Below are 25,124 nucleotides of genomic sequence, written 5' to 3' on the forward strand. Positions count from 1 at the left end.
TTTTTTAACAGTAAGGTTTCTGACACTAGGAAGATTATAGACTACTCACTGTTCTATCATCTAGAATTTTCTACTTCCATACATTTTTTTTTTAATCATGCCTTTCTCTACATCTCTGCCCCTTGAAATGTTACTTATTCTTCAAGATGCAGCTCTAACAACCGCTTAGCTACATACACGCTTCCCAACAAAAACAAATAGCCATTAACAACGATCTTTCCTAAATCCTGAAACATTTGGCTTGGACATTTTAATGAAATTTATTAGAACATTCTCTAAATGGTTATCTGTGCTCATATTGGATCTTTCTATTTTAAGGTCCTGCAGGGCACAGATTTTTTAAAATCTCTCAGAAATGGTTAACATTAATAATGGCTACTGTTAAATTAATTTATAGATTTCCAACAGAAGGAATTTAGGATTAAACCCATCAAAGCTTTAGTCAGTCTCGTGAAGTAAATACAACCTGATTTTATGAGTCATAAACAATTCGGCAATTTTATGGGTTCACTGTTTAAAAACTACAAAAAACACTGTATTCTGTAGTAAATAGAGAAGACTGGTGATTTTGTTGATTACTTTATAAAAGTTCTAAAAGGTACTGGTTAATAAGATAGAGACTGGTCAATTTCCTGAATGTTTTCCTCTGTGTTTGGCATATGTCTGTTTAATATGAATAGATTCTACCCAGTGCGTAATTAAAATTCCAACATTGTACTTCATTAGTACTCTTATTTTTCCTCACAGTTATACAAATAATGATTGTGCTGTTACTACCTTTCATTCCAGGGAAAACTGGATGGAGTTTTAGCCCTTTAAGATACTTAAATTTTGTTTCCCAAGCAACACCTTACACAATTGTTCTGCTTTATCACTGTATAAAAATGTACAGTGGTTTATTGACATGTACATTCCAATATGTGTACAGCTGTGGGATAATGAGGCACACTCAGTATTGCACTTCATTAAAATTTCAGGCTCAAACTTAACCTAGAAGTTTAAATGAAACTGCATTTGTAATTTAATAATTCTTATAGAGGACAAACATTGATATCTTTATATACAGTGTAATACTTATTACATTTATATGCCATCCTAACACAATTTCTTTTTTAAATAACAGTCTAAGAAATAAACCAGAATATTCTTCTTTTTATCCCCACCCGTGATGCAATTGTACAGGATTACAAAAAGGCAGTATACAATAAACAATGATTTTTTTCTTTTTTTGCTTGAAAGCCAGCATCATTCTTAGTCCATGGACATGGCGATTCTTTTTATATCAATTATCTATAAATGTCCAATGCTTCACAGGCCAATGACGGTAATGGCCACATGCAAACACCTCACAAGTTTGATGTCTTGGCTCAAAGAAAATAAACCAAAATAATGGGGAAACTTTCCATAGCAAGAATTATGTACATGGTATTTGGCATCCTTCTTGCACTGTAAATGGTTCGTTTTCATGAATGTAAAAATGGTCCCGTCCTTATCCTGAGCAGAGTCTAAACTTCACCACATCCAGCTGGGGGATGAAGGCAACTTTTCTCTCCATAGACAAAGGAATCTGAGTGTTTTAAAAAGTGTGAGCATTTCTGCACACTCCACAACCCAGAGCAAACTCTTCCCCAGTGGGTGGATGAACAACATGGAGTGGACATTCAGTTCCTTCTAATTGTTTGCCTTTGGGACCTGTATACATTTTGAAGGAGGCAAAAGAATACAATAAAAATATTTATACTTACAAACCTAATGTAAATATAAGTTGCTGATAAGTTATTCAAATAAGAAATAATATAACAATGGTTATGCAAATATAAAATTAAAAAATTATTTTTTTCTAACTGCACAAGTGTTCCCTGTAAAAAACTCAACCTGTCAGATACATATATCGAAGAATGTACATGGTCCCTTACTTGCAACATCCTGCCTCGAGATAACCACTATGAGCTACAGATCTTTTTCTATTAATACATGCATTTGGTTCATTATTTTAAAGCAAAGAGCAATGAACAAAAATGGCCACAAAAATCTCTCTATTTAGTCTGGCATGAAATTATTCTAAATGAGAAAATATAGAGACTTTTGTATAAAATGTTTTTTTCCAGATAAGAATAGATTTAACTATAAGCCATGTTACTCTTTTATCTTCTTTGAAAAAAAGGCACACAGTTGTAAAATGGGAAGACTAATTATTAGTATTCGTTAGAAACACAGGAGGGCGATTAATAGAAAAATAAAAATTAATCATCTTAAAAATATCAATAATAATATAAAATGTAATAATCTGGAAGAAACTTTGGGAAAGATAAATTTGCAGATAATCAAACTAGGCTTAAAACCTACAAAAAATTATACTTCCCTATTATTTAAAAGACTTGTTATCTCACGTGCACTAGTATCCCGGCACAAACAAGGTCATCGATAGAAGGGATGGACAGAGGGATTGCCTACTTTAAGTTCTTAATCCAGACTCTTGTTTTAATATATTATTTAAAGTTAATGGGTTGACAGTAATCAGAGAATCACTTCTTTTGTCTTTCTAAGTAAAGTACATGGCCATCTTCTCTGCTGATTTCACTGTGAGTTCTCCTTTAATTCTCTTCCACTTCTCTGAAAGATCAGTTAGAGGAATGTGAGGGACAGAAAAAACACACCTCAATCTAAGTGTATAATCTCAGGCCAGGTATTTAGCTTCTCTTGGCCTTATTTTTCCATTTGTGAACCAGGGGAAGGGGATAATATTATTTACCTGTAGACTGTAAAAATTCGGTGAGAAAATACATGTGAAAATGCCCAGGATCAATGTCAGTTCCTTCCTTCCTGCCATCTCCCTAACTCCTCTCCTGCCTCATTCCTGTGATTCACAACTGTTTAGAGGGCAAAGTCCTTTTTGCTGGCTGACCTGGATGATCACGTGAATGTACATGGGGAGGCCTTGCCTTTGCCTGGCCCATCCTCCTCTCAGTGACTGCCCATCACTCTGTTCTCTGCAACACTTGTTAGCTAACTTCCTTTTTGTTTTTAGTATTTTGTTAACATAGAAGAAACTTTTTCTTATTGAATAAAATTTGGATTTTCCCTGATGAAACTGCCTACCTCTAAACTTCCTCAACTAGAAGTTGGTTATTTATCTCTCAAGCTCTTCTGTGCCATATGGCCAGGAAGCAAGATTGTCTTTCCTGGTTCTCATTTCTTTCTAGACCACTAACCTACAACTTTCATTCAATAATCCCTCTTCCCTTCAAGCTCAAATGAGCTAGAACACTGCCTGACCCCTTTCCGTTTGCTGGCCTCTGGACCAGCACCTCCACCGGCTCATGACGGCTTGCATCTCTGTTCTGGGCAAGTACCCTAAACACTCTGGTCTCACATTATTCTGATCTTGCTTCTTTCAAAGTCCACTACATTTATTTTTCTTAAAAGGTTTTTAGAGATGGAACAATGTTTAACAATTTTTATTTGACATGAGCAAAAAACAAAACGTAGCCTTACTTAAAAGTAGCCTTTATCTTACCATCTTTATTTTTGAATAGATAATGTATCTCTTAGTTTAGAAACCAGTAAAAAGCCACCTTCCCCCAACTTTCTCCCATATTCCTTGCTTTCCCCAATAGTTAACCAATTTTATTAAATTTCTTGTGTATCTTTCCAGTGCTTTTATGTAAATATAAACAAATATAAATATAGTCATTTCCTCCTTTCTTACAAAGGCAGTATACTATATACACTCTTCCATAATTCAATTTTTCATTTAATACTATCTCCTATAGATATTTCCATACAGTAATAGAAACTCCATCCTCAGTCACCTTTTTTTTTTTAATGGTGCATATTACTTAGTGTTTACCCTCCACTCCCACTGGATACTCGTACAGTTTATGCATTTTTATTATTACAAGCAATGCTGCAGTAAATAAGCTGGCACATTTTTCCTCATTTGTTTTCTTCATATATGTAGGTATATCCCGAGAAGTGGGATTGTTGAAGGGTGGATGCATTTGCAATTTTGAGAGCCTCCAAAAGGTATACCACTGCACTGGGATAAGCAAGAGATGAGAGTGTGTGTCTCCCAGCTTTAAAGACATTGTATATTGTGGTGCATGTACTTCTGCAAGTATTTTCACAAATTTCAGGTACATGTTATGCAAAATCCTCTTCCATGGTCACATTCACCTCCCCTTCCACTTTTCTCACTTCTGTTAAGCTTGTTACCCCACCTCATTGGGATCACCAGCCTCCTAACTGCTTCCAAATTTTCTGTTTCTTTTTTGTTTCCTATTGACTTTTTCTTAGCCTGACCTCCACAGTCATTCCACACATCACTCTCCTGTATTTTCAATGGCTTCTTAAATTCCCTTGGCTTTCTGACGCTCACTACACTGCCAGTTCCCAATCACTGCAGATTAAATCACTTGTCTATTTTATGGTGCCGGTTCCAGGCTTCTTGAAAAAAAAAATTACAAAATTTCTTTCAATGGTTCTGTTATCCCTTATGATTTCAAACTTCACATGGCCCTTTAGTGCTAAACAGCAATCCTTTTACTAATCATTAGTGGAATTCCTTCTTGGCCCCTAAGCAACCTGCTCCATCATAGCTCCTAACCCCTCATTCACGGTGAGGGTCTTCCGTTCTACTTCACTCAGAACGTCAGAAGTTTGTAAGAGTCAACGCCTTGGATTCTTTAGGAGAGTTTGAACTGGGTTTCGGCAAAACAAACAAAACAAAGTGTTTCTATGTAATCATTAAATAAAACTAGATACCATGATCATATGTGAAAATATTAAACGCATACCTGCAGGACAGTGTGGTAGTTCTTCCTTAGGAATGCTAGTCATCCTTTGAAAATCATCGTGACAAGCATTACAAAAATGTGTTGTTCCAAAACAGAAAAAAACAGCCACTGAACAGCAGTAGCGACATTTATATTCCAAAAAGTCTGTGCCATGTTTCGGACACATCTATAGCAAAAGAATATAGACACAAGGTTATAGCGAATGCATTTCAATTATACTTAAGATAGTCATATATATAACTCAGTGATTCATATTTTAAGAGTATACATAGATCTCAAAACTGATTGAAAATTGATGATACACAATATTAAAAAAATAAAAATAAAAAATAAATGTGTGGCTTTGCCCAAAGGATCTGGACAAGCCTCAATTTCTGATCCTTGTTCTATCATAAATAATTTTATTTATAAGCTAGCCACTTAATTTCCTTGTGAATGTTTTCTGGTCAGCCAAATTATAAAATGAAGATTTCATGGAAGAGGGGAAAATTTAAAAGTGTGATTACAGGTTTAAGAAAATGAAATAAGTACAATTATTAATTGTTGAAATGTGATTATTTTATGGGAGACAAAACTATAAATGCTAATCCCATCTAAAATAAATAAATAAATAAATATATGAAGTAATTTGAAAAATTATACACTGCTGTACGAACATCAGAAAATGTGGCAGCGAACACCTGCTGTGCCATTTCCACAATATTTGGTTCTATTACTCTTAAAAAAAATAGAAGGGACTCCCAGTCAAGATGGAAGCGTAGGTAAACACAGCTTGCCTACTTGCACAACCACAGCAAAAATTACAACTAGACTCCAAAACAAATATCACCCAGAACTGTCAGAAAATCAACCTGTATGGAAGTCTGACAACCAAGAATTAAAGGAGACACATTCATCTAGAGAGGTAGGAGAGGAGGAGATGCTTGGAGAGGTGCAAAGATGCGGAACGGGTGGTCCCACACCCATGTGCAGTGGCTAAAAATTGGAAGGGATGCTTCAGGAGTGAGGGATCCCATCCCCACACCAGACTACCCAGCCCAGGGTTCCAGCACAAGGAAGGGAAGTCCCCATAACTTCTGGCTGTAAAAATCAGTGGGGGTTGGGGTGGTGGAAGAAACTGCAGGATTCTCAGGAGGTTCCTTTTAAAGGGCCCACAACAGACTTAGGACTTAGGCAGACTCACTCCCTCTGGGCTTCAATTCAGCCCCAGAACAACAGCTGGAAGAGCACCAATGCCACACGGGGAGAAACCGAAGTGTGTAGCAGGAGGGCAAGAGCCAGAAGACAGCTTCCTCCTGCACAGGACTCCAGAGTCCAGGCAGCAGCACTGCCCCCTCTCCGGGCTCTCCCCGACACAGAGCCACAGAGCGGTGTCGGGGGGCCCCACCCTGGCGATCACCTAAGCCTCCACTCCATTCAACTCACAGGTGTGCTTTTCTACAACAGGCCGCAATGCTAAGACAGGGAGTCAAAGCAGCTCTCCCTAATACACAGAAACAAACAGGAAGGCTGCCAAAAAGAGAAGACAAAGGAATACGACCCAAATGAAAAACAGAACAAAACTCAAGAAAAAGAACTAAACGAAATGGAGATAAGCAATGTATCAGATGCAGAGTTCAAAACACATTATTAGGATGCTCTAGGAACTCACTGGGTCTGTCAATAGCATAAAAACGACCCAAGCAGAAATGAAGGTTACGCTAAGTTACATTAAGAGAAATAAAAATAACAGGGAACCAAAAGTGGAGTGGATTGAAACCAAGAATCAAATCAATAATTTGGAACATAAGGAAAAGAAAACATTCAATCAGAACAGCAAGAAGAAAAAAGAATCCAAAAAAATAAATAAAATGAGGTTGGCTAAGGAGCCTCTGTGACATCTTCAAATGTACCAACATTCAATGGTGGAAAGAAGAAGAGGCTAAACAAAGAACATGAATGAATAACCCATGGACATGGACAACAGAGTGGGAACTGACTGTGGGAGGGGGGGACAGGGGATGGGATATGTGGAGGAGGGCAAAGGGGGACAAATTGAGATAACTGTAATAGAATAAACATGATATAAAAATAAAATAAAAAAAATTTAACAGAAACAAATTATAGGGGTACCAGAAGGAAAAGAGAAAGAGCGAGAAACTGAAAACTTATTTGAAAAAATGAAAGAAAAGTTCCCTAACTTGCTGCAGGAGATAAACATACAAGGAAGCACAGAGAATCGCAAACAAGATGGATGCAAAGAGGACCACACCAAGACACATCATAATTAAAATGCCAAAGATTAAACAGAAAGAGAATTTTGAAAGCAGCAAGAGAAAAGCAGAGAGTTACCTACAAAGGAGTTCATATGAGACTATCAGATGATTTCTCAAAGGAAATTTTGCAGGCAAGAAGGGACTGGCAAGAAATATTCAAAGTAATGAAAAGCAAGGACCTACGACCTAGACTACTCTACCCAGCAAAGCTATCATTTAGAATTGAAGGGCAGATAAAGTGCTTCCCAGGCAAGGTAAAGTTAAAGGAGTTCATATCACCAAGCAATTATTATGTGAAACGTTAAAGGGACTTATTTAAGAAAAAGAAGATCAAGACTATGAACATTAAAATCGCAATAAATTCAAAACTATTGACAATTGAATCTAAAAAGCAAACTAAGCAAACATGCAGAACAGAAACAGAATCATAGACATGGAAGGTTATCAGTGGGCAGGGGGAGGTAGATTAGGGGAAAAGGTGCAGGGATTAAGAAGTACAAATTGGTAGGTACAAAATAGACAGGGGGATGGTAAGAACAGTATAGGAAAGAGAGAAGCCAAAGAACTTATATGCATGACCCATGGACGTGCACTAAGAGGAGGAATTGCTGGAGGCAATGGGGGGTGCTGGGGGGAAAGGGGCAAAAGGGGAAAAATTAGGACAACTCTAATACCATAATCAGTAAGATATATTTAAAAAACAGAACTTTAATGTTTCTAAACTGTCCTTTCTAATAAAATGTTCTACCCACCTGAGCCCTGGACACATCAGAACAGGCACCACAGATGAGCTCTCTGGGATCATAGTCGTCCCCCTGTCCAGCCTCGGCATCGCAGCGAGCTTCGCCACCAAAATATGCCTAGGGACAAAAGACACGGAGGTCACAGTAGGAAATACACCCTGCCATGGGAGATACGGTTTGGGTGTAGTGGCAGTGAGATCAAGAGGTCCAAGGAAATACTATTGTCTGTTAGCACCCCCTTGCAATGCCAACGGGGTGACCACACGGCTGCCTGTGGGGTAGATCAGGGTGAGAAATAAAGCTGCTGTTCTTCAGTTCTGGAACAGGTTCATGGTCACAGCAGGAAGTTCGAACACTGTACCTGTCAAAGCAAAATAACAAAAGATTGTATAATATTCTAAAGAAATATCTTTATTAAGTAAGAAAGAGAAACTGCTTTTCCAGGGCAAAGTTTGAATAGTTTTTCATCATTTTGAAATAGTAAATAACATCTTCCTTTTCACTGCATTTAAAAATATGTTTAGAACTCCAATTTCAATCTATAGAACAAAAAATTATGCCTAAAGTAAATTTTAATACAGAATTATAATACTCAGGCCAATGGGAAAGATAAAAACTCAACTGTAGTCATACAAAAATTTTTAAAAAGCAAAGGCAAATTTGGTAATTCTGTTCAGAATATTGCTCATGCTTTTGAAGCAAACTAGATGCAAGAACTGATCAGTATCCAGTATAAATACTTGAAGAAATGAAACTGTTGTAACAAATGATTTATCTGATTTTGCTCTGGACACAAAATAAATGAGGTCAATTATAAGTGGGGCAATCTACATGCACATGTCCCATAGCCAAAAAAGCTATGTCCATAATTGAGGATAAGCCAGATGAGTCAATATAAATCTATCATCTGTACTAGAAAAACAGGTCAAAAGATAGGCTCCATTGATTCAGAGGTTATTTAAATGGTCATCCACTAGCTAAATTTGGCCTCAGAAATATTTCATTTGTCCTGGGTCTATTCCAGCTGTTTTGCTTTTCTAGATTCCCTGCTTGGCTTCCTGGACCATTTGACTGCCATCCCTGTGGTGGAACAACATTCATTTATGATGCTTAGTACATTAAACACACAGAAATAATGTTTTATTATTTGTAACAATACAATTCACAAACACACAGCATTGGTCTTTCCTTTGTGTATATTTATATTTGTCTGTCTTCCTGGCTACCATCCATTTATCCTTCCATTCATTATCTGTATTTTCTTTTTGCTATACTGGGAGGCTATGCATCCTTCATGTACTAATTTCTTTGTTCATTTATTCATTTCCTAATTAACTTAGTATGTAATAAGTGCCAAGTACTGAGGACAGGGAAATTAAAAAAGTCTTTGTCTTCATGGAACTTACCAAGTGGGGCAGAGAGACAAGTGAACCAATAATCATAATTCAGAATACCGAGTGCTATGATGGACGTATGCCGGGTATCTAAATCATGTGGTGGTGGTGGGCAGGGGTGCATACACTGCAGAGGAGGTGAGACCTGACCTGAATCTAGACGCATGATACATTTGGCTCTGCACATGAGCATATGTGCATGGTGGGTGGCAGGTGAGAGTAAAATGCAGAGCAGGTAGACAAGAGCATTTCATGAAGAGAAGTCACCTATTCGATGGCATAGAAGTGTCAGGGAGTGAGTAGGTATGGCCAAGTTTGGGGAACTGCACGTTGTTCAGTATTTTGTAGCACAGGGTACAAACGGCAGCATAGCAGGGGATGAGATGAAGCTGGACTGGGCTACGGGATTATGAGCAGACCACCACCACAATGGGATTTGAGAAATACTAATCTATAAGTAGCGGCGTAGGGATAAAAGAGGGCATGGCGGGCTTAGGGGCTCCACAAAAGGAGTTTAGTAAGAAGGCTGCTGTAGGCTGGCAGCTCTGGGGGAGGTGTGTGGGCTGGGTGGAGGGATCAAGCAAAATTTTAAAAAAAGAGAGAAGGAACTCATGCACATGAAAAAAGAAAAAACGGGAAAAAAGAAGGCTGCTATAATTACCAAAGAAAATCAGTAGGATTGCTGAAGATGTCACAGGAAAAACAACAACAAACTCAAGAGAGATTTGGAGACAGAATAGAAATGACTTTGTAAATTAACACTGCAGATTGAGAGAGTAAAAGTTGAATGGAACACTGAACATATGAACTCTGAAGTATCTGTGAGACATCAAAATGTTGGAAAGGCAGTTGGATATTTGTATCTAAATTTCAAAAACTTTGGAAGGTCATAACATTATAGGTGGTCAGTAAAGGCATGGGTGCACAGGAGGTCACCAAAGATAAGGAGATATTATTGGGCAAGAATGGCATGGCAGCTGGGAAACAAATATGAAAGAGGCAGGGGAATAAAAAGGAACCCTAGGAGGGTGTTAAAGACAAAGGTCCAGAAAGGAAGGAGAATATTTAAAAAAAAGTGTTTTGCTGGAAAGCAAGGAAGTAGAACTTTAAGGAGGAAATGCTAAAAAAAAAGAGAAGTTTATTGAAGAACTAACTGGGCTTGGCGAATAGGTTATTACTGATGGGAAGTTGCTTGCGTACAGAAATATGTCATGCTTTGGAAACAGCTGTACAGGTTTTAAAAAAATCCCAAAACAAATTAAGTAAATAGATTCAACCTGAAACACAGTACCAAGCTTTCTCATTTTAAACTTCAGATTTAAGATGTAAGAGTAACTGGATATCAATATACAATTCAATTGTTTAATCACAGAGGCAATCTCTAGTTCTTAAAAGTTCTTAGTATGATTTGGAGCATACCTTTCTGCATTTGTAGCAAACATAATACGCGTATCTGTTCATGGCATAGCCAGCTGGGTCATTATAAAATCTCACACCAGGAGTTGTGATAGCTTCACTCTTATGCAGACCTTCATATTCCAATCTCATTAAGGCTTTTCTTCTGACATCCTCATAGAGTTCTTTTATTGGATCAAGCAGGTCTTTTAATACTATGTGATTTATTTTGTTCTGAAAATTAAAAAATAAACATCCTTTAAGAGAATCATTTACTTAGTAATTAAACAGGATGCACCAAAGTGTCAAGCACTTGCTAGTAGATAACCAAAAATTTTCTAAATAAAATGCTATTTGAAAATAATCTTGTAAAGTCCTCACAAGCCCATATTTTCACAAGAGCAGGGAAAATGGAGTAAGTGAGGCACAGAATGTGAAAATTCCATTTTATTAGCTTCCTTTTCCTGAGTATGGGCCATATCTCCTGCTGCCTTAGCTATGCTGGGAATAAAAGGTCTCCTTGCTGCCACAAATAAGACACACTGCTTCTGTGTGTGTACTGGTTCTTTGAAGCTCGGGTAGAATGTCAGGTGGTAGATATAAGCAGGTAGGATTTTCTACACCTCTCTCATGTATCATTTCTTACATGTGACCTTTCATTGGTGGCACCATATGAGTTGGGAAAGCAGGTACCACAACCTTTCTGATTATTTCTCAGTTTAACTAAGCAATAATTATGTTAAGTCTTTCCATATTATACCCTATATACCAACCTGCAAATCTGAAGAAAATAGGGAGAACTAAATAGAAAAAAAAAGAAGATTAATAGAGAAGGCATCGCTAATCACATTCTTAAACATAGGTTTTTTTTTTTTGTTAATCACCATTAGCTTGACAAAACAACTTGCTACTTTGATTACTACTATCTTTGTAGAGATGTTTGTCAAAAATTTTCGTTTGCTTTTATCTGAACTCTAAAAGACTCTGTCTTAATGGCACTGAAAGTTCAGATTTCTCTCTTTAATGGCAGGTATCAGTACCTATAAACACCCCAGGCTCATTCTTCTTTTTGGTAGTCACCCACTGTCATGTCACATGACCTGAACTGTCAGGGCATATGAAAGCAGTGATGCATGCCCTTCAATGCTTGATGCTGTCTAAATGAACTTTATAATGCAGTATGGTTAATTTAACTAGCTTATAATTGATAATTACTATTTTGAAATGTAGTATAATAGAGAGATCTATAATATTCTCAGGTACCACCTGGGTAAAGATAGCAGAAACTGATCGGGGATGGTTGTGAAAAAGTAAACTGGAAAGGACACTGAGAGATACTGACACATATTTATTCTGAAGGATGAAGATAAAGACGAAAGTAAATAGAAAGTAGATAATTTGTGATTCTTTCCATACCTTGCAGATGGGACAAGATATAAATCCAAATGTTATCCTTGGACCAAGCCATCTGTTTTCCAAAACTCGCCGACAGCACTGCAAGTGGAATACGTGACTACAGTCCAGCTTAAATAAAGAAAAGAGAAGGATATAAGCAAATGCAATAATGATAAACATGAGTATCTGGCAGCTTATTCAATATATGGTGCTACTGAAAGCAGGTAAGAGAAAAATCAAGAAATTTAGTTCAATTAAATTTAAGCACTTTTTTACCATTCAAAACTAGGCCTTCAGTTTCTCCCAATTTTTTAGCATACATATATTAATGCCACCTTATAGAGAGTAAGCTGGGTTAGGAAAAATGCAAAATTACTCAATTCTGTGTCTTATAAAAGGAAGAGGGAACTAACTTAAAGATTTAAGATATATTTTTGAGAATATTATCTTAGAATCACAAGAACTAATAATATAGATAATATATAGAAATATAAATAAGCAACCATGAGTAAAAGTAAAAAAGAAGATATTTAGCACACAGTAACATATAATATTATTAATATTATAAATGTATATACATTATATATACAGGCATATATCATTGCATCATTATGGATAGATCAATTACATACTGTATTAAATACAAGTCTGGATTTTGAAAATTAAGAAAAGAGTAGTTACTGGATAATCTATTTTTCATCCCTATGAACACTATACATTCAATTACTTATATAGGCTCACACAAATTACAAATTAAAGCTAAACACACAAAATGTGAACAGAACATTAGAGAAAGAATTTTCTTTTTAATTAACTGGCAGGTATTAATGGGGCATTTTCTCCCAATGATGATCTAGACATATTCACAACATTAAAAGCTGAGACAACCTGAACGGCTGGTGCTGCCGAGAGCGCCTCAGTGAAACATATCATGCACATGTCATCAGCATCTTGCTTCAATGTTGTGGCACCTTTATCACAGCCGTGGAGACAGGGTAGACAACGCTCTTCGTTTTTCACACCTCCACAAGGATGACCGCAAGGATGAGTCTTACTACAGGCTATTTTAGCATATTCCTATTAAAGGAGAATTACAATGGCACACAAAATATCAAAGAAGCACATACGCTGGGAATTATATACATTACACTAATTTTCCAAGATATTCTCCCACAGGCAATGCATATTTAGGATCAGTTACAATAAAGTAATTTTTATTGTTTGAATATAATTTAGGATTATTAACAAAGTCAGTTTTTCCTTTAATGTGATTTTAAAAAATTTCACTCCACATAAAGGGAATGCTGATAAAAAGTGAATTAGAAATTTAATCTGTTATCATGCACGGCCATAAAGCAAAATAAGTACTGACATACAATCTCCCAATCACTACCCACCCCCTTGTCAAAATGGGGATTAAAAAAACATACAGGTATCTTTTAGTATTTGGGTACTATCCAAATTCTTCTTAACTAAGTTGAGGAATCATAAATATTTGAGCCCTGACTGGCGTAGCTCAGTAGGTGAAGCATTGTTCTGCAGGGCAAAGGGCCACCAGTTCCATTCCTGGTCAAGACACATGCGTGGCTTATGGGCCAGGTCCCAGGTTGGGGGCATGCAAGGGGCAACCAACCAATGTTTCTCTTGCACATTGATGTTTCTGATGTTTCTCTTCTTCTCTTTTTCCCTCCCTCCCCATCTTTCTAAAAATAAATACAAAATCTCAAAAATTTTTTTAATAACATGGGATGTATATATGTGTCTAAGACTGAAGAACTTTCAGATACCGGAAATTTATTTTAGGAAAATAAGTGAATAAAATATGTGTAGGAGGCAAAGGAAATACAATCCATAGATTTTTAACTATTTCTAGCACAAAAGTAAATGTTGGATACATACGCTGATTATGGTTGGGAAACATACTAAAAATGTCTGGTTTGGGATTGAGTGCTTTATCTGATCCAGTCTCCAGCTTTGACAAAGCACTTACTCCTGACATGGGTAATACACTAATTTAGAAAACTGGAGTGATGCTGAATTCAATCTCTTACTTACATGAAGGAAAGGTGTCATGTGGGAATCCGTACTATGCTTACTGGGATACTCACCTGGCAATCTGCATCAGAACAAACACTGCCAACAGCAGATAACTCTGTTCCACTTCTGGAACCACAGAAACGGCATGCTTCTGAGCTACTTGTGGTGGGTTTGCCTAGGTCCAAGCAAAAACAAAAAAAGGAAAAATCCTCCTTAAGACTGTTTTTTATGTATTTAATTATGTATTTACTATAAATAATTTTTTAAAAACCAAGTAAACCAGGTTTGCATCAGTTGCCATCACTGGGAAATCAGTCTGGCAGTTTTACAGCTGAAGGGTTGTGATTACAAAGTAAATACACAGAAAAAGAGATCAGAAACTGAAGAGCTGTATCTAAGCCAAATGAATTACTAACTGATTTATTTATACTTTTTTCAGTAAAAAGAAATAGGCTTGACTTCTAGTCAAGACAGTAGGTCGAGCAGATATGGTAAGTCCCCCACTGAAAAACCATAATACCAGGCAAAATATAACAATAAAAATTAAATAAAAGTAAACAGAATAAAGGGAAAGCTGTAAATGCCTTCCTACAATGACAATATTAAAATGCACAGAAGAAAACCTCAGCAGAGAATGTGAAACTTGAAAAACAGAATTCCCACCTAAGGAAGTAGAGATCACAGAACAATTTGAAAAGAAATTTAAAATTTGAAATGAAGAAAGAATAGAACAACATGAAGATTTGAAAACTCTAGATCAATATCATTTTTAAACACATATATAAAATTTTAAATAGTAATGTACTGAACTTAAAAATATCTTTTTTTAAAAAAGATAGTTTATATCATGAATCCAATGATGGTTCAACATTAGGACATTTATTAATACTATATATGGCATGGATAGATTACAGGGAAAAAAATCAGCTCTGAGAATAAAAGACCACACTCTTGTAGCATGAAAAATTACTCATATCTAAAGTTAAATTTCTTTAAGTTCATACCTAATTCCAACATCAGAAATTTGTGTCAGTCAAATGGCAGATGACAGAGGTGTTAAAAATTGAGAATTTCTAAGATTTAATGTAACTCTAAGCTGGGAATATACTAGACTTACTTTATGAACAAATCAAAATGAAAAACCACAAGTTTCAGAAACAAAACGACTGGCTCAAGGTTACACAACTAGTTAGTGGCAAAACAAGTTTCCTAGCTTTTGGTCTGATGCTCTTTCTACTACTCAACACTGTCTAGTAAATATAACATAGTGATCAATGATAATAATCATTTATTGTCATAATAATCATTTATCAGAATATACTCAAAATTATTCACATTAATAATTAAATTAAACTACCATCTAATTTAATGGTAACCAATAGGCATGAATCAGTCTTTTTTAAAAAATAAAATTGCATATATTTATTATAAGAACAAAATTAAGCAAGTTCCATTAGACTTCCTAATCCACTGATCAATACAGTAAATGTAACATGCCAAGAACCTGAAAACCTTTGGAATCCTTCCAACCCAGGGTGGATATAGTATTTTGCTGTTGTTGGCTTAGTTGCTCCACTCTTTTTTTTTTTTGTAGGATTTTTGGAATTGTTATTCTATTAGTTGTCCCAATTTCCCTTTGCCCTCTTCTGCCTATCCCACCCCTGATTTCTGCAGTGAATTCCTACCTGGTGGGAAAAAGAGGAAGGGGCTAGTTAAAGAAGATGTATGAATGACCCGTGGAAATGGACAACAGCGTGGGCAAGGCTCAATCTTAAATCCTCTTTTACCTGTGTGCTCTCGGAATTCCACCATCGCTTTCATGGTTTTAGAATCTGCTAGCGCCATCAACCAGAACAATTTGGTTCTGCCACAGCCTTCATGAAGATCGACCTTTATAGCTTCCTCTTCTTCTTTAAAGACCTATTATATCATTAAAAAAAGGGAAAAATAAAGGGAAAAATATATTTATTACTCTGAAAGAGGAGTATAAAATTTAATTTATTCAATATTAATAATGGTTTTTATTTAGGAAGCACTCTAAAAAGCTCCAGGTATTTCCAATCTTCTCTTTAATCTTCACGATAGTTCCATTTTTAGAAATGTCTTAGAGTGAGTGGTTAAATAACTTGCTTGATTTATGCAGTTGATAAGTGAGACATTTGAGAATTCCACTGAGGTATTTGATTCCAAAGTCCATTTTTTCCCATTACACCAAGTCTCCTTCCCACAAAATTTATTGAACATACTTTATGGTCTAGATGTTGTTCTGGGTGTAAGGACAGAACTCTTCACCTGTCTTTGATGAGTTTTGGTTCGTCGATGAAGATGAAGGAATCTGTCACAGTCAGTACATAAATTTCCACATACGTTGCATAAAATGATTGCTGCGGTTTCACCATCATCATGGTTATCACACATAGGCTAAAATAAGACATTTTCGTAGGTTACATTAGATTAACAAGGAAGTCTCAGTATTCACGCATATTGAATGTAATTTATCTTCGTAACAGACTGTTATTCTGAAGTCTATTAAGAATTTGGAATCTGAATGTGAAACAGAATGATGGCAAGTGTGCCAAATTATAAAATTCCCTCAGAGGCCCTAATTCAATGATTAATAAAATAAATATGTACAATATATTTTGCTTAGTGACTTGAGAAAATTTCTGCCCATTATATTCAAACATTCTGTATGCTAAATGAATAAATTATTTATTTTTGTAACTTGAAAAATTAATATGAAAGTCTTTCCTTACAGTGAAGGTAAAGATACATATCAGATCTGTTTTTAAGTACAATTCTGAAGAAACAGTAATGTCATATTGCCTCTCTTACTGCTATATTTCCTTCTTACCATAAGACTGATTAAGAACAAATTTTAACGCAGAGAAAAAGGGGAAGTTCTTTTATATAATTAAAGACACTAATATACTACAAAGAGGGGACCCTTGTGAGGTGAACTTTGGCAATGTGACACAATTTTTCAGAGTCCCACTAATTATGTAGTTTGACCTACAGTTTTTTCTTTTCTTTTTTTTTAAGCTAAGTTAACATTGACTATAAACAAGATAATCTTATATAAAATAATTCTGATCTCACCATTTGTTTCTGTTGTCCATCCTTTCCCATCCACCTCCCTGAAGAGAGACGATCTACATGGTCCTGATCAAGAACACACAGGGATGCTAGAGCGAGCCAGAGCTGTGGAAAGGAAAGGCTGTTACACCACTGAATGCTTAGGAAAGACTGATGAAATGTTGACTGGCTGATACATAATAGTTTAATAAATGTCAGCTGGATTTGAAAATACGTACATACCCAGAAGTACTCAAATTTTCCTGATGTGGCACCAGGCAAACATATTCACTGTGTACGTGCCATGCACGTAGTATGCATTCAAATATGTACTAAATAAATGTTGCTGCGATGAACCATTCTATATTTTACCTGATATATAAAATTATCCTTTATTGATCTAATACAGAAACATTATATCAATAAATTTGCATATTTAATATACCAATGCCTCTTACAAATATTTTCATCCAGTATCATGTTGTTGAGTCACTAAATTCCAAGGAAGGTGTTTGATTTTGCACACTTGTATGAGTAGTTGGGTGCATATTAAATTCTTATAGATACTAAAAGTGACTCACAAGTCCCTGTATAACCTAAATGGCCTAGCACTATGCTTGGTGCGCTTTGTCAGAGATAAGTAAATGTCCAACAAGTAAAGTAAATGTCTAACAACTTTAGAAAATTGCCCTTAAAAATAGCTCAACATGTCCTGAGGCTTCAAGAGTAAGCTTCAGTATTGCACAGAATGATGTATTTCTGCATTACTGAAAAAAATAATTTAAATGTGTTAACTCTAAGAATTGCATGTGAGTGTCAATGGATATGAAGAGTAACAGGGAAAAATAGGGAAAGAAAAAACAGAAAAAGAAAAAGAAAAAAGGGGAGCGCAGAAGGAAAGAAAAGGATACATGCAGGGTGGGACAGGGTTACTGCCAGAATGACTGCTTCAGATATCACACTCAGGAGCAACAGGGCACTAACTGTCTTTTTCTACCCTAGGGAAATACCATTTATCTTCCTTTTCAGACTTCTCAGAGTTAAGTAATATTCACCAGTGTTTACTTCTTACCAATGCTGTCACACTGCCCTGCTTCAAGGAAATCTCAAGTCCCTTCTGGAAGCACATGAGGCATAAAATTTGGTAGGTTAAAAATTCCTGCAGATGTCTCATCTTTCTTATGCAGATGTCACAAACTTTTGCCTTTAAAAAAGTAAGGCCTGTAAATCCAGTAAGTATGCCATAGGGCTCTACCTTACCCACAGCTGGGCCATACCAAAACGAGTACGGACTGCCTTGTCTTCAAAGGACCTCGGCCTTTCATAGCATAATGCTGACACTAAACTTACTGTGTAAGCTACAGTAAATACACCATTAGAAAGGTAACATACTGACATATTAGGGAATTTAGCCTTTTCCAACCAGTATATCCTAAGCTTCCTAAATGACAACAAAAACAAGTGATAAAGAACACATAACAGGGAATATTAATAACAACTATACTTAGTTCCTAATTTTAAAAAGCCCTTCATGCTTTTTAAATAAATATAATATTTGGTTAAAAAAAATGGATTAAGCGGACCTAAATAAATATTTCGTTAAAAAAAGATGGATTAAGCTGGCTTATTGATTCAAATTTGTTCAAACATATTACTGAAAAAGAACACAGGATGATATAGACCAAATGAGAAAACCCTACCCTGGTTGTTGCAATACATCTCACTGGAGATCTAAATTCTTCCTCCATCTTGGTCAAGGCAATGATGGTTTCTGCAATGGCATTTTTTGTCACTCGGGACCACGCTTCTGAGAGATGACCCTGTTGAGCAGGACATAATTTAATTAATAAGCAACCAGAAATGTATAATCATAGTAGTAAATTCTATTCTCTGTAACAACCTCTCTCACCCACAAGGGAAGATCTATTAGTGGAATTTTAATCAAGGGGCATAGTTCTGAAATAAAAATTCTTTACCACCCTGTGAAAAATTCAACTTCTAATCATTATTTTGATGATACAAAAGTAAAGAAATTATGTTCTCAATACTCTATAAAGTGTTCAAGGCCATTTCCATTTAAATTTTGATAAAAACATAAGTACAAAGGTTTCTAAGCTTGAGAAATTTTGATTATGAAACCTTGTTACTTACCATGAAATTTATACAGCTAAGCCAATTGCTTTAATGAGTATTACTAGAACCCAAGAGCATAAATGGATTCAAACCATAACTAACTTAATTTTCTAACTTGATTTTTACCAATCACTATCACTTTTTAACTACTATAGAATTTAGGGGTTCCTAAACAGTTTTCTTAAATATTTCCATCCAGTGAACACACTGAGAAATATATATGTTCCATTTGAGAGCTGAAAAAATTCCCCATTTCTCTGATTGAAGAAATGTCCACACTATTGGGAAAAGTGAAAGAACTTCCTATTTCCCCAGGATATCTTCTCTAATCTCATACCCACAGTCTATCAATCTTTTTTTTTTTAACTTTTTTTATTGTCCAAATACATTCGTCTCCATTTTCCTGCCACCCCTTCCCCCTGCCCCATGCACCCCCACCTCCCACCCCAATCCTTCCCCACTTTGGCTTTGCCCGTGGGTCCTTTATACATGTTCCTTGACTTGACCCTACCCCTTCTTTTCCCTGTTATCCCCTCCCCCTTTCCCTCTCATTACTGTCAGTTTCTTTTTTCTTTCAGTGTTGCTGGTCTTATTTTCCTTGCATCTTTGTATTGTTGGTTAGGTTCCACTTATAGGTGAGATCATATGGTATTTGTCTGTCACCCCCTGGCTTATTTCACTTAGCATAATGCTCTCCAGTTCCATCCATGCTATCGTGAAGGGTAGTAGCTCTTTCTTTCTGCTGTGTAGTATTCCATTGTGTAAATGTACCATGGTTTTTTGATCCACTCATTTACTGATGGGCAGTTAGGTTGCTTCCAGCACTTGGCTATTGTAAATTGTGCTGCTATGAACATTGGGGTGCATAGGTTCTTCTGAATTGGTGTTTTGAGATTCTTAGGGTATAATCCCAGCAGTGGAATTGCTGGGTCAAAAGAAGTTCCATTTTTAGCTTTCTGAGGAAATTCCACACTGTTTTCCATGGTGGCTATATATTTTATCAATCTTTTAAGGGGCAGTTCAAATTCACCCTCCTTCAATATAGCCTGCCGTCTATTTTTACCTCTCAGGAACCTATGATTCACAGTATCTTGACTTCCTCAGGCTGAACTCCTGGAGATAATAGAATGTAAGGAAACTAACATTATAGAGCTCCCAGTAAGAGCACGGCAATCTGATAAGTAATTCCCTTTCTTCCACACGCCCAGATCTTCTCACAAGGGCAACATCCAAATATAGTGGTGTAGGACATTAATAAATAAAGAAGAGTAAAGGTTTCATAAACCATGAGGACTGAGAGGAGAAACATTCACTTTGGGGAGCCCCTTTTTTCTTTTTTGTTTTCAGTCAGGCTATTTTTAAGGGTTCATGTATTTATATATTTATGTATGTATGTATATATGTATATACACACACATATACGTGTGTGTATATATACGTGTGTGTGTGTGTGTGTATAATCATTTAAGTTTTAAAGTTTTGGAAGACTTCTGTTACAATTCTCAAGTAATGAACTTGGAAGCTTGAAATGAACATAATTTACATAAAGGAAACATTTATAACTAACTGAAAATATAAATGATGCAATAGTTACCCTACTAAACAGAACCTTTAAGTTAAACAAAATAACACTAATGTACTTCTATACTTCAGTAGAATAAGCTGCTTGTTTTGTTAATAAGATTTCTACTGCATTCCATTGACATAATGCTCAGCAGGATGGACACTTACTGCTGCCATATCCTTAATAAGTTTAATGATGATCTCTGAGATCTGTGTAGGAGTTGAGCCCTTCATCCACCAATGACTTTCACCTCGTCGAATATAACTACAATGAGAAGTCAGCATTTGCACAATCAGCAATAGATACAAATGAGTAAGATGAAAACTGTTATTTCAAAATGAAGCATTTTAATTCTTTAAACGATTCAATCAATTAAAGCACTTTAAAAGAAAATTAATCAACATATTACCAATTATCTGTGTTTCCAACAGCAAAAGTGGCTATCCTGATATATACTCCCTTTGAAATATTTGTTTATATATTATTTGTGTATGCATCTTCTAGAAGAGCACTATTTAAAGTATATCCATAGACCACAAACTATTTGCCCACCTACAGATAATAAAGAGCTTGCACCAGAAAATGTCAACTATATCACTGAGCATACTACTGTTGAGTTCAGCTGGCATTTTCTTCCTCTAGCAAGTCTATGGAGATAAATGAAGCAATACACTTGATTTACATTCTGATATTATTTGCTTAATATCATGGATTGACTCCTTTACTAGCATGTTTCTAATGTTCTGCTGTAACACACAATTCTGGCATAAACACCCTGCATACATATCTGTGCACACGTACGAACACTTCTGATGGAAACAGTTGTAGAAGTAGAACTGGTACATCAAAGGATATGCATATTATAAATATAGTGATATGCTATCAAAGACATCCAAAAAGATTGCAGTCATTATATTACGTATCATTAAAAATGCCCATTTCTTCATAACATGGCCAACGCAAAGATATTCTCTTACTGTTTTATCTACATTTCTCTGATTACCAATGAAGTGTCTTTTCATTTGTTTACTGGCATTTGTAGTTTTTCTTCCTTGAACTATCTTTTCTTGTCATCTATCAGTTGTTTGTCTTTTTCTCATTGATTTGTAGTCATTCTTCTAATACTATATCTAATAATTCACTGTCCATAATGGTGCTCAGTATTTTTTCCAAGTCAGTTGCTTATATTTTAAAAGTATTGTCTATGCCCTGGCTGGTGTGGCTCAGTGGTTTGAGCACTGGCCTGCAAACCAAAAGTTGCTAGTTCGATTCCCAGTTAGGGCACATACCTGGGTTGCAGGCCAGGTCCCCAGTGGCAGGCGCATGAGAGGCAACCATACATTGACGTTTCTCTCCCTCTCTTTCTCCCTCCCTCCCCCTCTCTAAAAATAAATAAATAAAATTTTTAAAAAAGCACTGTCTATCAGTTAATTTTCATGTTTATGTAGTCAAATCTGTGAATCTTTTCCTCTCTGACTTTTGGGTTTTTTGTTTCATTTATAGGATTCTTTTCAAATTAAAGATTACAAAAATATTCTATGATTTGTACTTGCTGAATTTTAAAGGAATATATATGTCTTTAATTGATTTCAAGTTTATTTTTGTATGCGATGTAAAGTAAGAGACTGTAATTTTTTTTCCGACATGGGAAGTTATTTCAAGGTCATACATTCAGTGATGCCTTTCCCCACTAATTCAAAATGAAACTTTCATTATATACAGCATTCTTTTTAATATATGGGTCAGTCATTTGTGGCAAATAAGGTAGAATTTGACATCACATCGTACTTCTCCAAACAGTAGCTCATTCTATTCTATTTTAGTACTAAAACAGTTGCAGTAACCAACCTGGAATTGAAAATCATTGGAAGGGTAACTGTTGTAACTCCTTTGCCCACAGTGGTTCCAGCTGTTCCTGTGATGGTGGTTCCTTTGGCTTTTAGCTGTACTGTGAGTGCTTTGGCAATGCATCCTAGAAACATATCCAAGATACCCAGCTTATTCCAATCCCCTTTTTCTGTTGAGTGAATGATATCACTGATATCTGCTGGGGGGAGGGCTTTCACTCCTATGATGCTGGCCAGACGATTAGGGGTCACTTCAGGCAAAACTCGTCTTAGTAAGGAGGTCACCTGTTAAAAAAATAAAATGAAAGAATGCCATTAAAAGATTGGTGTTTAAAAGTTTTCAATTCTATTATTTTTTAAATGAATCTAGCTTCCATTCTATGAATTCAAAGCTTTTAGAAGGACAGAAATATGAATTAAGCACTGTTTTTTTTTACTTCCCAAGTGGTAATTGCCATTTCAGGGCAGCAAGAAAAAGACATGTCCTTTATTTGGTCAGGATTAAGGGAAAATTACACTGTAGATCTCAAGATAATGAGGCAAGCAGTAGCCCTAATACTCTTATCACAATAGCACATTAGTAAAATAAAGTATTGTTTTGCTCTTCCATATTCTTATTACAATGAATTAAAAATAAAAAAGCAGAGAGTGAAAATATAATCCAAAACCTAAAACATAACTAAACAAAACAAAAATTGATAATTAGGGCCCTACGCTTTACTAGTTTAATTTTTAACAATATTTCAAGTAACAAAATAAGCCGAAAGGTAAGTGGTACGACCAGTCACCTGTCTCTGGACTCGCGGGGATGCTGTGTGGAGCAGTGAGAAGAGATCCTGGAGGAGGGTTAGCTGCTGAGCCAGATACTGCCGGCCCACGTTAGAGCCGCTCAGTGCCAAAACCATAGAGAGCAGTTCAAAGCAGTAAGCATCAGAGGAGGCATCTTCATCACTGGGCTGAGAATTGGCATTTTCTTTGCTTGATATGGCATGTTCCCATTCTTCACGGACTCTGGTGGCTTCCATACGGATAGCCTGGACTATGTGAGCACATACCTATTTAAAAGGTGATATAGCAACATAAAGAAAATGTAAAAACATATTTGTATGTCTGATTTACTACTCCTAGTTCAAAAAACAAAAAATTTTAAGTTGAGTATCAACTTAATATTCTTCTCAGTTAATTCTACATCATACCATTCTCTCATCTTAAAAAAAATTAAGGAAAACTAGAGGAATCATGATTAAAATCCTGAATATTTAAATTATCTACTACATAGAATCTACTTATATACAAGTTACTAAGGCCCCTGCCTATAATTTAAAACATCAAACAAAAACAAATTACTATACTTTATCACTTTTAGGCAAATCCTTGCCCCCTCCTTCTTCTCTCTCTAAAATCAATAAAAACATATCCTTGGGTGAGGATTAAAAAAAAAAAAGCCTCTGTAAATTTTGGAAAACACTTCGTACCTTAAAAACAAACAAAAACTGATGAAGACAATGAAATGGCTATTAACCAACCTGTTTTTGTAAGTTAGTCAGTTTACTCCTGCTGAATATGATTCCAACCATATGTTCTTTCAGGTCAGCATCTGATGTTGCCTTTACACAGAAAAAGGAAAAAAAGTAAAGCAGCTTCTCTGAATAAAATTTGTACATTTTACATTTTAATGTATCAAAAATAAGCATGTGGGACTACATCAAATTAAAAAGCTTCTTCACACCAAAGAAAACCATCAATACAATGAAAAAGCAACCCACTGAATGGGAAAAATATTCTCAAATCATGTATCTGTTAAGAGGCTAATATCTAAAATCTATAAAGAACTTCTACAACTCAACAGCAAACAAACAGATTAAAAGATCTGAACAGACATTTTTCCAAAGAAGACATACAGATAGACAGCCAACAGTACATGAAAAGATGTTCTACGTCATTAATCATCAGGGAAATGCAAATCAAAACCACAATGAGATACTGCCTCACACCTGTTAGAATGGCTATTGTCAAAAAGACAAGAACAACAAGTGTTGGCAAGGATGTGCAGAAAAAGGAGTGCTTGTGCACAGCCCTTGTGGGATGGTAAATTGGTGCATCCAGTATGGAAATCAATATAGAGAGTCTTCAAAAAATTACAAGTAGAGCTACTGTATGATCCAGTGATCTCACTTCTGGGTATTTATCAGAAAAAAAACTGAAAACACTAATTCAAAAACACATATGTACCTCTATGTTCATCACATCATTATATACAACAGCCAAGACAATGGATGCTACCCAAGTGTCCACCAGTGAATGAATGGATAAAGAAATTTCTTTATTATATATATTTTATTATAGATATATAATTCATCCATAAAAAAACAAAATCTTGCCATTTGCAACAGCATGGATGAACCTCAAGGGCATTAGGCTAAGTTAAATAAGTTAGAGAAAGAAAAATACCAAATGATTTCTCTTATATGTAGAATCTTTTAAAAAACT

The 25,124-nt window shown here is 35.8% G+C and overlaps 1 protein-coding gene across 10 annotated transcripts in view; it reads right to left on the reverse strand.

Annotated features, from left to right (window-relative positions):
• Positions 1 to 858: 858 nt before the first annotated feature.
• MYCBP2 (MYC binding protein 2) overlaps positions 859 to 25,124 on the reverse strand; it is a 275,901-nt gene continuing 251,635 nt past the window's right edge. For 8 of the 10 annotated variants that reach the window (XM_054586458.1, XM_054586453.1, XM_054586463.1 and 5 more), the window contains 16 exons: positions 24,161 to 24,241; positions 23,423 to 23,689; positions 22,636 to 22,919; positions 20,955 to 21,051; positions 18,791 to 18,910; positions 17,115 to 17,216; positions 16,308 to 16,436; positions 15,803 to 15,935; positions 14,087 to 14,190; positions 12,867 to 13,055; positions 12,000 to 12,107; positions 11,357 to 11,383; positions 10,608 to 10,817; positions 7,804 to 7,911; positions 4,797 to 4,962; positions 859 to 1,692 (listed from right to left, as the gene is read on the reverse strand). In XM_054586458.1, the coding sequence (XP_054442433.1) occupies positions 1,577 to 1,692; positions 4,797 to 4,962; positions 7,804 to 7,911; positions 10,608 to 10,817; positions 11,357 to 11,383; positions 12,000 to 12,107; positions 12,867 to 13,055; positions 14,087 to 14,190; positions 15,803 to 15,935; positions 16,308 to 16,436; positions 17,115 to 17,216; positions 18,791 to 18,910; positions 20,955 to 21,051; positions 22,636 to 22,919; positions 23,423 to 23,689; positions 24,161 to 24,241 (2,241 nt within the window). In that variant the 3' untranslated portion in view covers positions 859 to 1,576. The remainder of the gene's footprint in view (positions 1,693 to 4,796; positions 4,963 to 7,803; positions 7,912 to 10,607; positions 10,818 to 11,356; positions 11,384 to 11,999; positions 12,108 to 12,866; positions 13,056 to 14,086; positions 14,191 to 15,802; positions 15,936 to 16,307; positions 16,437 to 17,114; positions 17,217 to 18,790; positions 18,911 to 20,954; positions 21,052 to 22,635; positions 22,920 to 23,422; positions 23,690 to 24,160; positions 24,242 to 25,124) is intronic. The other 2 variants (XM_054586462.1, XM_054586456.1) reach the window with 1 other exon arrangement.

The sequence above is a fragment of the Pteronotus mesoamericanus genome, unplaced genomic scaffold (assembly GCF_021234165.1).
Source record: "Pteronotus mesoamericanus isolate MK-2021 breed Mesoamerican mustached bat unplaced genomic scaffold, CSHL_Meso_final contig_94, whole genome shotgun sequence".
Taxonomy (NCBI): Eukaryota; Metazoa; Chordata; class Mammalia; order Chiroptera; family Mormoopidae; genus Pteronotus; species Pteronotus mesoamericanus.